The 17,369-nt window shown below is 45.4% G+C and overlaps 1 protein-coding gene across 1 annotated transcript in view; it reads left to right on the top strand.

Annotated features, from left to right (window-relative positions):
- LOC309553570 (venom factor-like) overlaps positions 1-17,369 on the top strand; it is a 424,228-nt gene that overhangs the window by 328,834 nt on the left and 78,025 nt on the right. Inside the window, exons 26-28 of the mRNA XM_082254842.1 lie at positions 6,512-6,671; positions 9,540-9,638; positions 9,729-9,879. Of these exons, the coding sequence (XP_082110968.1) occupies positions 6,512-6,671; positions 9,540-9,638; positions 9,729-9,879 (410 nt within the window). The remainder of the gene's footprint in view (positions 1-6,511; positions 6,672-9,539; positions 9,639-9,728; positions 9,880-17,369) is intronic.

Genomic DNA, 17,369 nt, shown 5'->3' with positions numbered 1-17,369 from the left:
CGCTAAGTACAGCAAGGGTCGAATCCTCGGGCTCCATAATGAATTCTCGAACGATGTCTCGGAAAATAGCGAAATGTCGTCAACCAAACAAATGCTACCGAAATCAGCGCGAGATGCCCAGAAGGGTCACGGCCAAACACTCACTTCCTCTTTTGTAGCGGCGGACGTGCGTGGAACGTGCGTTGAACGTACTGACGTCATTTTCTGTCGGCCGACAAAAGTACAGGGCAAGTCTAGAGCACTTTTCAACAGACAAACAACAAACACGACAGCCGTGGACATTTGACGGCCGATCGGTCGGCCGACGATCGGTACGTGTGTACGGGGCATAAGTGCACTTAATTACCACCTTAATCAGCCACAAATCCTGTGTAATTAATGTATGTTCTGGTTTAAAGGGATGAGGTGGCAACCCTAGCAGGAACCCGCATGATTCCTGTGCGGGTTCCCGCACTGCATATGATTCGCAGGCACTGACACTGACACTTGCGAACCGCTGTGGGTGTCAGTGTAAAGTTAATGACACCTCCAAATCGGTTCGCAGTGCGAACTCTGAAATTGGACAAGAATCGGATTGCATGGGTGTGAACACCCATGCGACCTGATTCCAATGCAGACCAAAAAAAGGGTTCTGCACCATTTCGGTCTAAATGCAATGCAAATTCAGCCATACAAACTGCATAGCTGAATTTGCATCGCACAGACATCGCATGTGATCTGCACAGCAATGTGGTGCAAATCACATGCGATGTCTGGCATCGCAATAGTGTGAATCCAGCGTTACCTGGTAGGGTTGCCACCTCATCCCTTTAATCCAGGACAAATATTAATTACACAGGTTCTAAGGCTGATATAATGCACATAAGGCACTAAGTGAGTTTAATTACCACCTTAATCAGCCACAGAACCTGTGTAATTAATATGTGTCCTGGTTTAAAGGGATGAGGTGGCAACCCTACAAATGTTACAATGCAACAGTTGTGCAACAGTTGTCCATTATCACTGGTAAAAGCCAATGTAAGTTGCACCCATCCAAAGTTGCGTCAAAGTTGCACTCCAAAGTCAGCGCAACTGTGGAGTCATACAAGTGTGAATGAAGCCTAAAACGTAGAAGCTGATTGGTTATTATGCAGAGCTGCACCAGATTCTGTGAGCACCAGTCAACAAGACAATGATCCAAAACATAATGCAAAATCTACAATGGAATGGTTCAATATCCAGGTGTTAGAATGGCCAAGTCAAAGTCCAGACCTGAATCCAATCAAGAATCTGTGGAAAGAACTGAAAACTGCTGTTCACAAATGCTCTCCATCCAACCTCACCGAGCTCGAGCTGTTTTGCAAGGAGGAATGGAAAAAAAAATTCAGTCTCTCGATGTGCAAAACAGATAGAGACATACCCCAAGCGACTTACAGCTGTAATCGCAGCAAAAGGTGGCGCTACAAAGTATTAACTTAACCACTTGCCGCCCGCCCGCCGTCAATTGATGGCGGAGCGGTGCGACCATTGTTCTGGGAAGACGTCATATGACGTGATCCCAGAAAAGCAGGGCAGGCGCGCGATCGTGTGCGCGCCGCCCTGCACTGCCGGTGTCTGGGTGTCCCCGGGACACCCCCCGTCACCGGCAGGGGGGAAACAGCCAATGGGCATGGCTGTTTCCCACGTGATTGGCTGTGTTCCAATGACACAGCCGATCACAATACAGGAGCCCGGAAGATGACCGCGCATGCACGATCGGGAGAGCGCAGCGCAGTCATGTCGGTGTCGCTGTGTTCCGTAGGAACACAGCTGTCACCGGCAGTAGTAAACAGTCACTGACAGTGACTGTTTACTAAGTGATCGGCTGTGAATCCATTCACAGCCGATCACAAAATGTAAACAAAGAGCAGTAACTCACTGTTACTAGCTCTTCTCCCCTCACACAGTTTCCAGTGTGAGGAGAGCAGAGCCAGAAATAGTGAGTTACTGCTCTGTGTACCTGTCACAATGTAAAATCACACCAATAAAGGTCCCACACAGTCCTCAGCCCCCCCCCCCCCAATTGCACCTGTCACCCAACAGTCACCTCATCAGTGCCCAGAAATTGACACCCATAAGGCTACGTTCACATGTGAGCGTAGCGATCGCGGGCAGAATCACCGCGATTCTGCCCGCGATCCGGAAATCATTGCAAATTCCGGGATGCCTGTGCGTTGCCCCTAATTTGCAATAGCACCCCAAACGCTGTGCGATGCCGCAATTTCCACCTGCCGAATCGCGGTAACATTGCGCAAACAACGCATGACGCCCAAAAAAGGTACAAGAGCTTCTTTGGGGCGTCATGCGTTGTTTGCGTGATGTTACCTCGATTCGGCAGGCGGAAATCGCTGCAACATCGCACAGCGTTTGGGGTGTTATTGCAAATCACGGGCAACGCACAGGCGTCCCGCGATTTGCAATGATTTCTGGATCGCGGGCAGAATCGCGGTGATTCTGCCCATGATCGCTACGCTCACATGTGGACATAGCCTAAAGTTCACCGGTCACCAGAGACTGCCATCAGTACCGCCGTGCACCATCGCCCGTCACCTGTCACCCATCAGTGACCATCGCCCGTCACCTGTCACCTCATCAATCACCGTCACCTGTCACCCCATCAGTCATCGTCACTTGTCACCCCATCAGTGATCGTCACTTGTCACCCCATCAATCATCGTCACTTGTCACCCCGTCAGTGATTGTCATCTGTCACCCCATCAATCATCGTCACTTGTCACCTCATCAATCATCGTCACCTGTCACCTCATCAATCATCGTCACCTGTCACCCCATCAGTCATCGTCACCTGTCACCCCATCAGTCATCGTCACCTGTTTGCCATATACAAGCAATCACTTACCGACCGCCTAACGACTATATGCATTGGCCATTAAAAGCTAAATACTGGGGTTATGGCAGCAGATAGCTGCCATAACCCTGGTATTTTTTGAAACGGCGGGCGGTCGGCTTTCAGATAAGGGTGGTCCCAGTGGCGGATTCGCCGCAGAATTACCCTTACAGTGCAGGGGAAGAGGTGCCCCCCCCCTCCTGCCGCGTCCCAGACGTTTTCCCAGCTTACCGGACCCGCCGGCAGCGGGGAAAACTATCCAAATCCGGATCCTCAGAGACAGGAAGTCGAGTGAGGGCAAGATGGCCCTCACTCGACTCTATGGTCTTGGAGGACCGGAGCTACGTCAAAAGACGTTGCCTAGCAACCGGTTTAAAGGGCCGCCATTTTTTTTTTTCTTTTCCTTTTTCAACAATTTTTTTTTTCTTTTTTAGTGTAGTTGTGAGGTGTGAGGTCTTTTTGACCCCAGATCTCACAATAAAGAGGACCTGTCATGCCTATTTCTATTACAAGGGATGTTTACATTCCTTGTAATAGGAATAAAAAAGATCAAAACATTTTTTTTTAAACTGTGTAAAAATAAAAAAATAATACATAAAATAAATAGTAAAAAAAAAAAAAAAAGCGCCCTGTCCCCGTTAGCTCGCGCGCAGAAGCAAACGCATACGCAAGTCCCGCCCACATATGTAAACGGTGTTCAAACCATACATGTGAGGTATCTCCGCGATCGTTAGAGCGAGAGCAGTAATTTGAGCCCTAGACCTCCTCTGTAACTCTAAGCTGGTAACCTGCAGAAATTTTTAAAATGTTGCCTATGGGGATTCTTAAGTACCAATGTTTGGCGCCATTCTGTGAGCATGCGCAATTTTGAAGCATGACATGTTGGGTATCTAATTACTCAGCATAAGATTATCTTTCACATTATGGAAAAAAATTGGGCTAAATGTACTGTTTTCTTATTTTTTAGTTCAAAAAAGTGAATTTTTTTCAAAAAAAATGCATTTGGAAGACTGCTGCGCAAATATGGTGTGATAAAAAATATTGCAACGATCTCCATTTTATTCTCTAGGGTCTCTGCTAAAAAAAAAAATATATATAATGTTTGGGGGTTCTAAGTAGTCTTCTAGCAAAAAAAAATATTTTAGCTTGTAAACAACAAGTGTCAAAAATAGGCCCAGTCTTAAAGTGGATAAATGGACAACTTTGTGAAAAGTGCTACTTGGATGTTAGGCCTATGTATGTGGTCAGGCTGTGAAAAAGTGTTACACATGTGGTATCGCCATACTCAGGAGGAATAGCAGAATATATTTTGGGATGAAATTTTTGCTATGTACATGCTATGTGTTAGAAATATTGCATAAATGGACAGCTTTGTGTAAAAAAAAATGTGTTTTCATTTTCTTTCCACATTTTCCAAAAACTTGTGGAAAAAAATTACATATTCAAAAGACTCATCATGCCTCAAAAATTATACCTTGGGCTGTTTGCTTTCCAAAATGGGGTCATTTTATGGGGGTTTCCATTGTCCTGGTGCTCCAGGGCCTTCAAAAGTGCGATAGGTTGTCAGTAAATTATATGTCTAATTTGTGCTCCTAGAATGCCGGGCGGTTCTACTTGGATGTTAGGCCTCTGTATGTGGCCAGGCTGTGAAAAAGTCTCACACATGTGGTATCGCCATACTCAGGAGGAGTAGTAGAATGTGTTTTGGGGTGTAGTTGCAAGTATACATATGCTTTGTGAGAGAAATAACCTGTTAATACGTCAATTTATTAAAAAAAAAAAAATCTTCATTTTGCAAAGAGTTGTGGGAAAAAATTACAACTTCAAAAAACTCACCATGCCCCTTATTAAATACTTTGGAATGTCTACTTTCCAAAAAGGGGTCATTTGGGGGGTATTTGTACTTTCCTGACTTTTTAGTGTCTCAAGAAATGAGATAGGCCTTCAGTACATCAGGTGTGGTCAAGTGTGATCAATTTTCAATGATTAGCACCATAACTTGTGGACTCTATAACTTTCACAAAGACCAAATAATATACACTTATTTGGGTTATTTTTACCAAAGATAAGTAGCAGTATAAATTTTGGCCAAAATTTGTGAAGAAAAATTACTCATTTGCTAAATTTTATGACAGAAACAAAGAAAAATGCGTTTTTTCACAATATTTTCAGTCTTTTTTTATTTATAGCACAAAAAATAAAAAACCCAGTAGTGATTAAATACCATCAAAAGAAAGCTCTATTTGTGTGAAAAAAGGACACAAATTTTTTATATGTACAGTGTTGCATGAGTAATTGTTATTCAAAGTGTGAGAGCGCTGAAAGCTGAAAATCAGTCTGGGCAGGAAGGGGGTGAAAGTGCACTGTAGGCAAGTGGTTAAGGGGGCTGAATAATTTTGCACGATCAATTTTTCATTTTTTTATTTGTTAAAAAAGTTTGAAATATCCAATACATTTCGTACAACTTCATGATTGTGTCCCACTTGTTGTTGATTCTTCACAAAAAATTACAGTTTTATATCTTTATGTTTGAAGCCTGAAATGTGGCAAAAGGTCGAAAAGTTCAAGAGGGCCAAATACTTTCACAAGGCACTGTACCTTCTTAGACCCCATGCAGTATGGTCACCTGCTACCTTGGCACCATCCGCAGGCAGTGTAACCCTTTATTAAGACACAGAAGTTGAATCCAACATAACTTTATTTTAGCTAAGTGCAGCAAACAGGATATTAATCCAGTTTTGAAGTATAAGATAAAGACTTTCCTAACCCCTGTTTCTGTGCATAACTAATACTGACCAAGGGAATGTGGAGGAAACAGGGACGCTATTAAAGAAATAGCGAGCACTAAACAGGAGGAAAGGACAGAGGGAGAAATCAAATCACATTACAAGTTCTCTACAGAACAAAATGAACCTGATAAATTCAATAAAACACAAAAAGATTACATAAAAAGGGCAAAACAGTAGGTGTTTTCCTTTATTGCATTGGTGTGTCAAAATAATAGAATGGCAATGCACTAATGCATGCACGATGTGTTGTGGTAATCATCGAGTTATCAAATGCAACAAATGGGTATAAATGGGCCCTTAGGCCTCAAGTACATTGCTGCTGATAAACGGACATTAGGCGCTTTAGAGGCAGTTGCGTTTAGAGGCATTTTCTTAAAAGAGAGCTTACAAATGAAAATGCTAATGAACTCTGGTAAACGTGGCATGTCAAAGTGCTCAAACTGACTTTGTTTACTAGCTGTCAAGTTCCAGCTTTCATAAGAGGTTTTTAAATTTCCAGTGTACATGAGGCCTTATATGACTCCCTAATTTCTCTACTAAGCAGAGAAACCTCAAGAGACATACAGTGGGACAGGTTTGCTACACAGACAGAAAATCTCTGCACTTCGCAGGACACCCATTCTGCAAGTTACTGTATATTTCATTAGGGACATGGACATAAGCATAATGATGACATACCATGTTGCAGGCTTCTGAGACCAAGGACAAAATTAGGATTAGGAGTTCCAAACCTTACAAACTGTAAACCAAAACTGAAAAAAAAAAAACTTGGGATTGTATTGAACCTTAAACATTTGTACAATGGTCCTACTCTCAGTATACAAAATTGGCATTTCTATTGTGTTCTGCATTTCAGGCTTACAGCATACATTGTCAAAATCTTCTCCTTGGCCAAAGGAATGATATACATTACTGATGATGTTCTATGTAGCTCTGTTAAATGGTTGGTACTTTTCAAGCAAAAACCAGATGGGATGTTCGAGGAAAAAGTTCCTATTAGTGCACAGTACTCCAGGGTAAGATCTTCACATTGTACCGATAAAACTTGAAACAATAGTAGACTCACTGCACTCTACCCTAAGCTCTTAATCATTGACAGGTTCGTGCTCTGGTTGTAGCTCCTGCAAGCCCAAGAACAGTCCAACATTATAAATGTAGCACTGCCCCCATCAAGGTTGCTGAAGATAGTCTTCCCTGGGCCTCCCTCTGATTATCCTGCAGCCAGACACTTGGGTATTTTCACACAACCACCTGCACACTCTTCCGCTCGTTATCCAATGACCAGTCTGGGATGTTTGGTTTTTTTGTATTTTTTAGGTAGAGCTTGGATAGGAGAAGGGATTAGTGGGATATTCCAACTTGAACTATGCACAGATGAGGACAACTTTCACTTGGCCTCATTAAATTGAAATAAATAGCAGACTCTCTGCTGAACCATAATGCATTTGCATGGAAGGAAAAGTCCGTTGCTTGCTCTGGCAGCAGACTCAATGAACACTGACTCTTCGGGACACTATCCTCTTTAGCTGGCACCCGTCCACTGATTTCACTAGCTTGAAGGGATGGCCCTGACCGAACAGGCACCTAGAGGTGAATCTGTTCTCACACAAACCAGGAACAGATCCTTCCATCTGCAGGACACCATGGTTGCAGCTTCTGTTACTCCGATCCTCAGGTCGTCCACCTGAGGCTGCATGGTAGCTTGTACAGATGAGGGGCAGTAGCCCCCTTTCTCCGGGACCCGCTCTCCAGCTGAAGACCCCCTGCACACGTGCTCTCTTGGTGTATATACAGTCACCCAGCATGCCTTGAGGCACTTTTCCCTGCCAATGGCCAGGGCTGTATCTACACTCATGCTCCCATTTGTCAAGTTTCCTTCCACTGTCCAATATGCCCCATCCTATTGGACCAATGTGAAACAGGCAGACAACATGAGCAGCATCTGATCACACTGAGCAGACCCTATCAATGGATTGCTGCTCCCAGTTAGGCAGAGAGTACTTAAATTTGCCTGACAGTCCCCCTGTAAAGTAGGGAAACCCCAAAAAGTATGCACTCTCTAGCACCTACCTAGGAGGGTGCAACATAAAGAAAACTCACCCGATAGCAGAAATCTGACAATAAATATGTAGCTTCTATGATATACAGGTTAAAACATCAGAGTAGCTCACGCTTGCGCGCTTTAATCTACATGTCCTTAATCTTAGCTCAGATAAGGCTTACAGTTTTTAAAAAAGGGTTTACAAATGGCATTAAAACCCTAAACGTACCCAGGAGTAAGAAAGGGGGCACTAGTGCAACTGCCAAAAAGACCAAAAGGCATGGAATGATAAGCAACATATAAAGAGAGTCTTGTAGTCCTTAAAAAAAGTCCATATAAAAACACTGTGGCATGAGGTTCATATTATAGGAGCGTCAGCAGTCTCTCTTCCAAGCAGAACCAGGGGAGCCTTCTACAAGCAAACTATGTAAAAACAAAAATAAGAAGAGAAAAGAGCCACTACCTAAGTGTAGCATATATAAAAACATATTTATGAAATTCAAAATTATAAAATAAAATAAAAATAACGCTCCATGTACATTTGATGCTCACAAAACGCTGGATAAAAATGCTAATATTTAGCATTTATTTGCTAACATTTTTGCAGTGTTTACAAGTGTTTAACAACGGCCGGGAAGTCGATTGCCACATCCTTAATAACGGATGACTTACAAATGTAAACTAAATAATTGCAGGCAATTAAAAAATGAGAATAAAAAAAATATGTGGTGGTGTTCCCCACCCCCCACCACCACAATCCTTACCAGGCCCTTGCGGGTCTAGTATGGATTTTAAGGGGAACCCCACACAGAAAAAAAAAAAAAAAACGTCATGGGCCCCCTCTCCAAATCCATACCAGACCCTTATGTCTGCACACAGGAAAGGCGGGGGGGGGGGCTGAGCGAGTGCCCCCCCCATTATACCAAGCCACATGCCCTCAACATGGGGAGGGTGCTTTGGGCTAGGAGGGCTGAGATCTGGGGGCCCCCTTCTTCAAGGGGGCTTCCAGATTTCAATAAGCCCCCTGCCCACAGACCCCTACAACAGCTCTTGTCCCCATCAACGTGCCCCCCGCCCCAAAGCATCCCCCCATTTTGAGAGCGTGTGGCCTGGTGCAGTTTAGGAGGAGATCGCTCGTCCCCCCTTTCCTGGCATGCCAGGCTGCATGATTGGATAAGAGTAAAGGTCTGGTATGGATTTGGGGGGCCCACACCATTTTTTTGGCATGGGGTTACCCTTCATTCCGTACCAGACCCAAGAGGACCTGGTATGGATTGTGAGGGACCCCCATCCTGTTTATTTCCGATTTTTTTTTTTTTTTTTTTACACTGGTTGCTAAGGACACCAGCAGCCTGCAGGGTAAGAAAAAAAAAAAAGCTAGAAATCGGTGCTTAGCAGTTGTTAACAGCGTTTAGAAGCGTTTAGGAGAGTTCAGCATTTCTACTGCTAGAAAAAAGCCCCCAAAAAATTCAACAAAAATGTATTTATTTTTTTTGCTCATAGATGCTGAAGCTCAAATGCTCATGCTCCAACTGGCCCATTATTTCTTGACTACCCCATCCCCCTGTCGCAGAGTATCCCTCCCCAATCACTTAACTTCTTTCCCACCCTATTTACAGCATTCCTTATGTCTGACCTGGCCATTAATCTGCTGATTCTGCCTGACCATGACCGCTCTGGTATCTGTCTTGCTCATTGTCAGTTGTTGCTATACAGTAAGGCAGATGGTCTAAAAGACAATATGCTACTTACACACATCTCATCTCATTTCATTTTATTGGCGTTACATATGAAAGGTGAACAAACATTTATACTGCTATACATTTGTCCTGCTATCTTGTAGGGTGAACCTGCTGGCTCCTCCGATCCAGATGTTGCCATCACGGCCTTTGTCACCATTGCTTTGTTGGAGAGTCAGAAATACTGTGCGAATCATGTCAGTGTAAGTGTACTTTTATTCCAGTAAACATTCTCTCTATGTATATTAAAAAAAAACTCAAATCTTACTATGACCGCTGTGTTGTTCACTTAGAATCTGCAGCTCAGCATTGACAAGGCTGTGCAATTCCTATCAGAGCATTATGGAAAATTGAGCAGACCACATTCAATTGCAATAACTTCTTATGCACTGGCTCGGGCTAAGAAGCTTCATGATTCAACTAAACTGATGTCTGTAGCAACAGGTAATAAACTATCTACTAGGACAGAATTTTTTTAAGTTGCTGGAAATGGTCAGGCTTCTTCACAGTAAGAGCTGTGGAAATATGGAATAGACTCTCTCAAGAAGTAATGCTGGTCAGCACCATAGATTGTTTAAAAAAAGGTCTGGGTGGATTCCTAAATGCATGAAATATAACAGGATTATTATTTAATGTTTCACTTTATTTTTGATTGGTTGAACTAGATCAGGGCTAGGCAACCTTTCAGAGGTTAAGATCTACCTGGACAACATAGAGAAAATCAAAGATCCCTGGGTAAGGTGTGTGTGTGTGTGTGTAGGGGGGGGGGTAAATGCCCTTGAAAAAAAAAATAACAATCAAGCCCCCAAGAAAAACATAGCATAGTGACTTGTGACCCCTCCCCACAGTAGTGTCCTCTGCTCTCCTTCACTTCATTCACCCCAGTAATGTCCTCAGCTCTTCTGCCTCCCAACCCCCCCACCCCAACTACAATAATATCTTCTTTCTCCTCATATCAGTGTCCTGCCCCCCCCTTCACATAACCCCCACTGTAGTGTTTTCTGCCCCCATAGCAGTTTTCCCTCTTCACATTATGCTCCCAGTGTCCTCTGCCCCCCTTTACAATCCCCATGTAGTGTCCTCTGCCCTCACATAGCAGTGTCCTGTTCCCCCCTCTAAAGCGGTGTCCTCTGTCCCCCTTCACATCGCTCCTCACTGTAGTGTCCTCTGCCATCCCCTGCCTATACAGCAGTGTCCTTTGCCCCCCCAGGAGCAGTTCCCTGTGCTCCCCTTCACATCACCCTCTCGACCCCCCCCCCCCCAACTGTAGTGTCCTCTTTCCCTCTGTTCCTGTCACATCACATGCCCCCTGCAGTCCCTCCTGTACCTTTCTCCATGGTAGTGTCCTGTACCCTCTTCCCACCTTCACATCACTCTTTCCTGTAGTGTCCTGTGCCCCCCCTCCCAAACCAGTGTCATCTGTCCCCTTAACACACCCCTTCACTGTAGTTTCTCTGCTTCTCCCACACACACACGCACACACACGCACACACACACAAACACACAAACACACACAGTGTAGGTAGTACCCTCCTACCTTACACTGGACTACACTGTGCAGTAGATCGGGCAGAGAGAGGTGCCACATTACTGAATGGAAGGCAAGAGCTGCCATAGTTAACTTTTCACATGAACAAGCTGGTGATTGGTTGCTAGGACTTTCAAGCTTCCTAGCAACTAATCATCTGCTGGTTAATGTGAGCAGTTTACTCTAGCAGCTCCCAACCTCTATCCAGTACTGTTATATGTCCCACTGTTAGCTTTGCAGTGAGTGGGTTGGCAAAGGCTGAGGGGGGGGGGGTAAGGGCCCTCAATGCAGGCCATGTTCCCTAACTACCTGTCAGCTGCCCACGTTTGACTGGTCGATAGGGATCAACGGCTTGCCGACACCCAAGCTAGATGGACTTGTGTTTTTCTTCTACCTGACTATGTAACTATACAACTACTTTCTTGTTTTACTTGATGTAGTCTGTCTGAATCAGTCCTAATCTGTCTTGGGCACTTCTGCACACCCATGGCTATGCATATCTCCCAACCATCCTGGATTCGCTGGGACCTTCAAAGGAATTAATGTAAGTCCTGGCGTCCTGGTGAATCAAGGCTTTGTCCTGGAGTGGAGCCAAGTGCTGTATCAAGTTCCAGCACTTGGCTCCAGTGGCTTGCCCGCAAGCACGCACTAGCACAGGCACCAACACCTGACCTGCGGGGTGTCTTGGGTCTTGCACTGCTTTGTATATAAGACAGGCAGCCGGCAATGAGACATGACGGCTGCCACAAACACACACACACACACAGTGCACTGCAGAACAGCTTGCGGCTACTCCTCCTTGGCTGTGATGCAGACAAGAGGGGGGAGGCAGGGAGAAGTCATGGCATGCTCTGATCTATGGTGGTGGTGGGGTAGGCTGACCTCCCCCCAGTGGGCTGCCCCCTGTGCCCTCCCCCCAGATTTCATCTGCCCCCCCCCCCCAGGTCACTACCCCGTGTATAGAATACCTGGCTGCTGAGAGAAGTGACAGCGGCTGAGCTCTCTCTCTCCTGTCATTCCAGTGATCCTCCATATGGCAGGTGACACCGTATCCATAGATTGGAATGTGCACAGTATGATTAGTGCCCCTATGTCCTGCAAGAACTGCTCGTCCTCTGGCAGCAGGAGATGTGGATGGGGGACAGTAATCATACAGTGTACAATCTGATCTATGGAGCCAGCCGGTGTCATGTGCTGTATAGAGGAGTGCTAATATGACAGGAGGGGGAGAGGTTTATAGAGGGAGAGTGTGGGGCTATTTGCAAAGGGAAGGTTCATTTGGGGGGGGGGTTCTAGGAGGAGAAATGGGGGGGATATTTTGGTTAAGAGGAAGAATTGGGGGGGGGGGTATTTGACCCCCCGTACCCTGCCGTCTTACTCCTGTCCTCCATCCTGCTGACCCCTATACACTGCCCCATTGACTCCTGTCCTCCATCCTGCTGACCCCTGTACCCTGCCCTGCAGACTCCTGTCCTATGTCCTGCTGACCCCTGTACCCTGCCCTACAGACTCCTGTCCTTCATCCTGCTGACCCCTGTACCCTGCCCTACTGGCTCCTGTCCTCCGTCCTGCTAATCCCTGTCCCCTGCCCTTGTGTCCCTTCTTCTCTGCCATACTGACCCCTGGGCCCTGACCTGCTGACCCCTGTATAGGTACAAAGAATACTAGGTTTTGTTTGGCCACAACCACTTTTTACTAAGCGTGACGCAGATCACTTCCATCTGCTGTCCCTCATTCTGAAGTTCAAAAGTTGGGACGTATGCTGTACTCTAGCAAAGGGTTTCTCAAACAGGGTTTCATGGAACTCTAGAGTTCCTCCAGCGGTTGCTAGGGGTTTCTTGAGCAATGAGCAATTTCTGCTTCTCAGATAAGTTCCCACTGACACCACTGATCTTTTTAGCTATCTGTAAAGGAGAAATTCTGACCACAAGTGTAAGGAACATTTTTCCTACTGTCCATCACACTAATGTATCATGAGTAGTGATGAGCCGAACACCCCCCTGTTTGGTTCACACCAGAACACCACGAACGGGGGGGGGGGGGGGGGAAAGTTTGTTCGAACAATCAAAGTCCATTAAAGTCTATGGAACTCAAATGTCAAAAATCAAAAGTCCTCATTTTAAAGGCTTAAATGCAAGTTATTGCCCCAAAAATAGTGTATGGGGGGGTCTGGGTACTGACCTGGGGAACATGTACCAATGCAAAAAAGTTTTTTTTTTTTTTTTTTTAAATGATTGTTTTTAAAGGAGAAGTGATTTTAATGATGCTTAAAGTTAAAAAATAAAAATTTAAAATTCCTTTAAATATCGTGCCTGGGGGGTCCCCTTAATATGCCTGCAAAGGGGCACATTTGTATGATGTATAGATCTTGCTACAGCAATACTGAGATTTCTAAAGGGAAAAAATGTAATTTAAACATGCTCTCGGCAAGTATTGTTGGCTCCCCCGCAATACAGATAAAAAAAAGAAAAAAAATGGCATAGTGGGGGGCCCCCCAGTCCCTTCAGGTCTGGTAGGGAGTTGAATCTGGTACGCCAAAATTATTAAAAAAAAAAAATGCCCAGGGTGCAGGAATGAGCCCTGCTATTAAAAATTTGATACAAATTATAAATCGCATGTACTTGTCATACACGTGCAGAAAAATTGGGCCTTAGTTGTTGATAGTACCTTAACACCGCAACTCCTCGCAGTTACTCTTGCTTGGTGCAAGAACAGGCCCTGCCATTAAAAATTCAATACAAATTTTAAATCGCATGTACTTGTAATACAGGTGCAGAAAAATTGGGCCTTGGTTGTTGGTGGTGCCTGAACACTGCAAACCCTCACAGTTACTCTTGATGGGTGCAGGAACATGCCCTACTGTTAAAAATTCCATAATATTTTGAAATCACATGTACTTGTCATACAGGTGCAGAAAAATTGGGCCTTGGTTGTTGGTGGTGCCTGAACACCGCAAATCCTCGCAGTTACTCTTGCTGGGCGCAGGAACAGGCCCTGCTGTTAAAAATTAGATACAAAATTTGAGATCGCATGTACTTGTCATACAGGTGCAGAAGAATTGGGCCTTGGTTGTTGGTGGTGCCTGAACATTGCAACCCCTCGCAGTTACTCTTTCTGGGAGCAGGAATGGGTCCTGCTGTTAAAAATTCCATACAAATGTGAAAACGCATGTACTTGTCATACAGGTGCAGAAAAATTGAGCCTTGGTTGTTGGTGGTTCCTGAACACCGCAACCCCTCGCAGTTACTCTTGCTGGGTGCAGGAACAGGCCCTGCAGTTAAAAATTAGATACAAAATTGAAATTGCATGCACCTGTCATACAAGTGCAGAAAAATTAGGCCTTGGGTGTTGGTGGGTCCCCTAAACCAAAAACATTGTCGGAAGCTAGCATTATGAAAATTGAGGAATAGGATAGGCAGCATATGCAGTCTTCAAAGGATGGCAGACCCCTAGCAAATTCTATCAGTTACATCAGCATCAGGGGCTTGATAGCTGCTGTTGATCCAGGACTGATTCATTTTAATAAAAGTCAGCTGGTCAACGGAGTCTGTGGACAGACGCACTCTTTTGTCCATCACAAAACCTCCAGCAGCACTGAATGTCCATTCAGAAAGCACGCTGGAAGAATGACAGGCCAGTAGCTCAATTGCATATTGAGCAAGTTCTGGCCAGTGGTCCTTCCTCATGACCCAGTGACCCAGTGGATACTCAGTTGGGAAGGTCTCCAAGTCTGCTCTTGCCCCTAGATAATCCTGCCCCATATGATGGAGACACTGCCGGGGGATGATTAAACCTAACAGCCCTGGGTGCTGAGGACTAAAGAATTGGTGAAAGGCTCACTGAGCTTGAGAGTAGGGTGACTGAAATAGAGGAAGAAACACAGGCATCTTTTCATTCTAAGAAGCAATTTAAACAGACACAACAATATCTCTTGAACAAAGGGAATGACCTAGAAAATCGTTCACGCAGAAATAACATGTGCATAATAGGTATCCCGGAATCATATGGAGCGGATTCACTGATGGAACTGTGTTCTCAGCGAGTACCTCAGGCCTTGGGACTCACAGCTCCCTGCACTGCTGAATGGGCACACCGAGTGGGATCCCCCACAAACGAAAGGCGCACTCCACGCCCGGTGATAGTGAAATACCTGAATTTTGCTGACAGGAATAATCTGATGAAATCCTATCGCAATTCCAAAGCTCTGCAAATTAACGGCCATAAATTACTGCTGTTCGCGGATTACTCACAGGAGGTCTCCCGCCGCCGTAAGGCCCTACAACCAATCTGTAACGCCCTCTATCACCAGGGTATAAAGTTCACTCTGGCTTATCCTGCGACTTTGCGATTCACAGATTCGACAGGCCTCTCCAAGTCCTTCACCCACCCAGATGAAGCCTGGGATTACCTTAATTCCCACCTGAGACTGCCGATGGACACCTCCGCACCACCTGCACAGCTTTCTGCCAGGCACCAACAACCCAGAGATCAACGGTGCCACCGCAAGGAGCCAGCTAAAAAACTGCGACTCACAGATCTTTCCGGGAAGTATAATCCTGTGTGACCTACGCTAAAGTTGACGAACCCCATCCATGTTCCTCGGTTCCTTTTCTGTTTTATTTTGCTCCATCAATGTGACAAGGATTGTCAATGGGAGCCCTTGAAGCCACTGCCCAGTTGCATTTTCACCCGCCTGTACCACTCCTAGCGGCTTTACTACCCCTCTACCTATCTACAGGTGGGGTCGCACATCGTAGATGGCATGCCCATGTCTCGTTCTTCGTCCCTACCTTACATTGATGGATTGGTTTGTTTATCTAGGCTCTTGTTAGATTATATGATATGTTTTGCCTGACTGTTTTCTTTTACCCACCTCCTCACAGGGTGCTACCGCGGATAGTCTGCTCCTTTACAGCTGGTTGTGGTCACTCTGCTTTTGTTGGAGATGTCTGGGCTGGACCTCATCTACACTCTCATCTATCTGTGGATGGGGCTGCGGACTCGCCGCTTTGGCCAGATCGTGGACCTTCCCCGGTAGCGCTACTGTAGGCGATAGTCACATGTGGGAAGAAGCGAAGTTCAGGCTTCCATGGTCTTTTCACTGCTATGTATTGTTTGATTTCTGTTGTACAAGCTCTGCCAATTTTCCATCAACCTACCCCTACTCCCTTACGCCATCGCCCAATTTTTTCTACACTTTTCCACATACAACGCTCTGCAGTTTTACTCACTCCACAGTACGCGATTTTAACTCTACAACATCCGCATCATTTTATTTGTTTAACACACGCCTATGGTTAGGATAATTTCATGGAATGTTAAGGGCCTACGATCCCCCCATAAGCGAATGGCGATCCTTTGCCATCTGAATCGACTTCGTGCAGAAATTGCAGTCCTACAAGAGACTCATCTCTCTGAACAGGACTTTAAACGTATGCAGAAGATCTTGTAAGCCCGGGTACCCGCTCAAGAAACGCTGCACCACCAGATTCATGAGATGTGTCAAGCATGGAACATGTGTCAAGTGTCCCTGTTGGAGGGCAGAGAGAAGGTTGGTGCCATTGTCGCATACAACCATTCCTGGCTCAAGCTGCCATGGCGTCAACCACCTCTCAGCCTGCCCCTGCAGAGCTGACAGAATCTATGGCCCTGTGTGGCCCCTGCCCCCCTAGACAGACCAACTGAAGCACTGCATGGCATCTTTCATCCTGACTGCTTGCGTAGCCCCTTGAATGATTAGGGAGCACTGCTGCTTCAAAAGACAATTCAGCAGAAGAGGACATAGAGGAAGAAGAGGAAGAAGGGGTGGAGTAGACAGATGTGGCAGAATCAGCACCAGCTTTTTGGAGGCGTGGGGGCAGAACAAAATACAAGACTGAGGGGGTCATTGGCAGCATTCAAGCATTACAAAGAGTGCAATAAGATATGTAAAGACGAAATCAAGGCGGCTAAAATAGAACACGAGAGACATATAGCGGAAGAGAGTAAAAAGAACCCCAATAAATTATTTAAGTATATAAACAGTAAGAAAGCGAGGCCAGAACACATTGGCCCCATAAAAGACGACAAGGGAAATATGGCCACAGAGGACAGAGAAAAGGCGGAAGTGTTAAATCATTTCTTCTCTTCAGTCTTCACAAAAGAATCGGGGGGGGGGGGCTACACTAACCCAGCTTGTAAGGCTAAACTAAATAATACACCTCAGGAAGTACCACCATGGCTAACAGAAGATAGACTTAGAACTAAACTAGAGAAACTTAACATAAATAAATCACTGGTACCGGATGGCTTGCACCTGAGGGTTCTTAAAGAGAGCAGCAGAGAGATTGCCAGTAGTGATGGACGAACATCGGCTGGGGCGGTTCACGAACGCCAGCCGCAAATTTTCTCAAAAGTCCGCGAGTTT

This window comes from Pelophylax lessonae, assembly GCF_965119305.1.
Source record: "Pelophylax lessonae genome assembly, chromosome: 4".
Classification (NCBI taxonomy): Eukaryota; Metazoa; Chordata; class Amphibia; order Anura; family Ranidae; genus Pelophylax; species Pelophylax lessonae.
The sequence above is the reverse complement of the archived record's forward strand: the minus strand, read 5'-3'. Positions and strand labels throughout refer to the sequence as shown.